The 4560-nt window shown below is 42.5% G+C and overlaps 1 protein-coding gene across 1 annotated transcript; it reads left to right on the top strand.

The window, feature by feature from the left end:
- The first annotated feature begins 2812 nt into the window (after window positions 1–2812).
- LOC103978067 (protein BIG GRAIN 1-like) lies at window positions 2813–4291 on the top strand. Its single transcript, XM_009393771.3, has one exon. It carries the CDS (start codon window positions 2815–2817, stop codon window positions 3922–3924), a length of 1110 nt encoding a protein of 369 aa, XP_009392046.2. The 5' UTR covers window positions 2813–2814; the 3' UTR covers window positions 3925–4291.
- Window positions 4292–4560: the final 269 nt, after the last annotated feature.

Genomic DNA, 4560 nt, shown 5'->3' with positions numbered 1-4560 from the left:
TGCAGCAATGATTAAGGCAAATTCAACAGGGAACGATACTGTACTTGTGTGTGTGTGATTGGGACTTGGCCCTCAGAAGAATAATATAAGGTGACGTGTGGGGGAGTGGAGAAGCTGGTCCTTAAGGCACAAGAAACCTATTGGAACTTGAACTGTAAATGTTCTTGGACGAATTCACCTAAATAGCATAGTGTGGTCCTTTAATTCTTCACTTGATCCAATATACTAAACTTCTTTGTCATTATCCGCCCACCACATCTTGATACTAAAAGAATAATATGAATAACCAATAATTAAAATATAATATTAAAAGTAAACATAAGATTTATGTGACGTGACACTCAGTCTCTAAGTCTATTAATTTTTTTTTTCATTATGTAAGATCAACTATAAGTTCTCTTGAGTTAATAATCCTGATTAACTCGTGCGCAAATCACCTTATATAATTTTGCACATAAACTTTGAAAATATTTTCTTTTCTTTCCTCTCGTCTTGTAAGAATCTTGCTCATAATATTTATTTTCTTACATACTTCTTCCATTAAAACATAAAGATATATGAAATTTTTATAAAATAACATCCTCACAACTCTTAAGGATAGAGAAATAAAAAAAAATAAATATACAAAAAAGGACAAGGGAAATCTACAGTCAATCAACACATGGTTCTCACACGAAATCCAAATCACCCTCCGCTCATTTGTTTGTGTGGACAAAGATTCAAAATAGAAAAATATAAGTTTCCTTTCTCATTTATTATGAAGGCAATCTCAAATTTTCTTTTAGGTATAAAAACATATTTCGAATGAAGACAAAGCTCTTCTTTTTTTTTGGAACTACTTAAACCAACATTTGGAGAACTCAAATCACCAATTTGAGTGTCAGAGGAATTATGTCGAAAAATCTCTCTTGACTTTGATCTTCGCATAGGTGACACCTCATAAGTTATTTCTTTCCATCTCGAAGGAACATCGGATAACTCTATACATACAGGTCTGAACCACGTCAAACTGACTAAGACATCAATGATATTTTTCCCTAACAGTTTTGATAAGATAAATATTTTTTTATTTCTTTCGCATGGTTTCCATAGAATTGTGACTTCTATTAATATGATTTTTTATACTCATAATAAAAAGTCTAAGTTAATGAAACATTCAACAAAATCATTGTTTTTAAATTATTTATAACTGCGATTGTATAAGGCCGCAGTGGATGACGTGTAGTCTAAGGTAAGTATTATTGTAGTGATAATAATTTCCAAGATTTTTTTTCCTTGGCATAGAATAAGAGAGAGAAAGAAAAGCTGAGATTTATATAGTGCCATGGAATTAGAATAAGTCGATCAATTCGTTGTGTCAAGAGACGGGTCTAAGATGACCTAATGGCACAGGATGGTGTTGTATTCCCCCTATCAATTCACTGTGTGCAGGTGCTTTTTCTTGGTGCCTTTGGGGTGCAATGTTTTGGTCTTACAGGAATGAACACGAGATTCTTAAAGGAGAGGCGAGAAAAGCTGCGGCTCTCAACAAAGTTTGGCCTCCGGTTAATGGCTATAGAATATTTATGTCGTCAACTTTCTCACTGACTCCCTCTTTTTGGATCCCCTTACAAAAGATTTCAGCTTGATGCCAACGACTGCATCTGTTTCCTTCTTTTTCTCATGTGCATGAAGCCTTCATCCTTAAGCAAGCACTTTGGGATACTTCGGATGGCAGCCGCCTAACATCCGGCTCTTCCTCATCTTTCGAATGTTGGTACATGCTAAATCCAATGACTTTGTCTTTATGTATCTATCTATCTATTTATCTAAAATATAAAATAAATTATTGAGATATAATATAATATCTTCATTAATCGTATATCGTAACTGGATAATATTAAGATTGACTTATAAGAGTAAGTAGGAAAAAAATATTTGGGTTATATTAGGTCTTGCATTTACCATGTTAAATTTTGATTTTTGTTATATTAGGTCTCGATGAGGATGCTTAAACTCTTTGTTTTAATATTTGATTATTTAGATTTTTATTTTTTTTTATTTGTTTGAAACCAAATCGTCAGATCTTAGTTCCCGTTTGGTTCAGAACCACTTGACCAGCTTTTCGAACCGAGAAACGTGGTCAAGTCTACACAATAGGAAGTTGCCTGGGCTGGATCGAACTAAATTTGGCCCGCTTGGACCGGATCAAATCCGGTTCACATAGGCTGGACCGCACAATCCAGCCTTCTTTAGCTGGTCTACGTCACGTCCGATGGGTCGGCATCACTGGGCCGGCTTGGGTTGAGCCCGAACCCATACGGAGTCACTTCCTAACTATCCTATGCGAATGTGATGGTGAAGCAGCTAAGTGGCAATATTAATACTAATAGTAAAAACTACAATGAGAAACTACACATAATTGAGTACGTGAGAACTAATAATAACTTGCAATCGCGATTCCTCCACTTGGTAGGAAAAAACAAACAAAATTAATTCTAACACCTAACAATCTCTTTCAAACTTCGTTATCATTCGCGACTCTTCCACTTATTGACTAATGGGAAGTTGCCGATAAGTGGTCAGCTGCCTCTTTCAAGAGAAGGATACTTTTGTTACCTCACCTCACCTCCGGTATCATCACCTCCATTTTCTTAGAATCTAAATTATATATATATATATATATATATATATATATATATATATTCGTTCAAGCGGGACGAGGTCGACGGTAGAGTAAGCTTACGAGGGGTGACGGGATACAACAGTACCATAGCCCCTCTCCTATAAAGGAACAAGAAACCGTTAGCCACTGACATACGGAAAGAGGGACGGATGGAGCGATGGGAGAGACCGCCGAACCGTCGAAGCCGATCGAAGAACCCGTCATTCTCCTCCTCTCTCCTCGACGCCATCTACCGATCCATCGACGAAGAACACTCCGATAACAACAGCCACCTTCGAGCGCCCGACCGCTCCTCCATCCACAAGAAGCGAGAGGGGCAACCCATGCCGGCACCCTGCATTGACCGGTGCCACTGCCGGTCCAGAACGATGTCCCCCGGGAGCGAGCGGGCGGCGAACCGATCCAGCCTCACCGACTACCGCCGCCATGGCTCCATCGCTAGAGGCAGCTTCACTCTCACTTCCTGCTCTTCTTCGTCCTCGTCAACCACGACCACCGCCGCTGCCAGCAGAACTAGCAGTTCCACCGGCTTCTCCACATCGTCCGATGCCGAGTCCATTCGGTCGGACTGCATCCCTCGGCCCCATCACCCTCCACCGGAGAAGAAAACGAAGAAGGCCAAGTGCGGCTCGATCCGTAGCGGGCTCAGGGGTCTGAGGAAGAGCCGGACGCCTGACGCGGCATCGATGGCGGCGCCATCGCCAGCGTCTCCGGGTGCCCGGCTGGCTAGCTTCCTCAACGCGCTCTTCGCCTCCGCCGGGAGCCCTAAGAAGCCCAAGACCCCCACTCTCGCCGTCGCGACGACGGCGGCCGCAGGCTGCGGAGACAGCGAGGACTCGGCGTGCTCGTCGTCAGCGTCGAGCTGCAGGCGGTCCTGCCTGAGCAAGGCACCAGCGATGGCAGACCGACGGCGAGAGTCGGGAGCCGAGGCGGGGAAGCGGTCGGTGCGGTTCTACCCAGTGAGCGTGATCGTCGACGAGGACTCCCGCCCCTGCGGCCACAAGCGACTCCAGGACGACGCAGAGGGTGCGGCGGCGCCGGTGGCGGCGAGGGTGGAGGAGCTACTGAGGGCCGCGGGGGCGGATGCGGAGGCAGAGGAGGAAGGAGAGGACGGGGGGAGCGAGTCGAGTTCGGATCTGTTCGAGCTGGAGAATCTGACGGTGGTGATGCGAGGAGGAGGGTACCGTGATGAGCTACCCGTGTACGGAACCACCGACGTCAGCACTAATCGGGCGATCTCTCAAGGTTTGATCCACTAGAGAAAAATAATAAGCCACTAAAATTAAAAACAAAAAAATCCACGAGAAAAAGAAATAATTACATAGTAACATTTATTTTCCTTGGTAAGAGAGGTTATGTTTGTTATGGAAATGATAATTAATAGGGCAAATTAAATAAATAGAGTGACTTAATTTTAAATTTATGTTATGTTATGCAACAAATTATAAGTGTGTAGTAGTGGAAGAGAGTCGGGCTGTTTGGGTTTATGTATCTACTGCTGTTCTACATCGACCCTGACCATGATTTCGATTTGGTTCGGTAATAAGCAGCTGCAGCATGGTCGGGCACGCGCACCCACGGCTCGAACCAACATAATAGCAATAATAATGTTATCGGATCCTTTGCAACCTGGCAGGGCCCAATGGAAGCATGGCCATGATAGTAATGTGCACAGTCACTTTCATAGAGCCATCGATAGATCCAGGCATCTGTGGAGACTACAATCCTCGACAGACACTTGATTGAGCGGGTTGAAGTATTTATATGTGTGAAATAAAAATAAATGAATTTATCTGTCAGATTGGTATATAATCTAATCGCTTAAATTTTTGGATTATATATATATATATATATATATATATATATATCTTGATCAATTTAATTTATCCTCATAA

This window comes from Musa acuminata, chromosome BXJ1-3 (genome assembly GCF_036884655.1).
Source record: "Musa acuminata AAA Group cultivar baxijiao chromosome BXJ1-3, Cavendish_Baxijiao_AAA, whole genome shotgun sequence".
Lineage (NCBI taxonomy): Eukaryota > Viridiplantae > Streptophyta > Magnoliopsida > Zingiberales > Musaceae > Musa > Musa acuminata.
The sequence above is the reverse complement of the archived record's forward strand: the minus strand, read 5'-3'. Positions and strand labels throughout refer to the sequence as shown.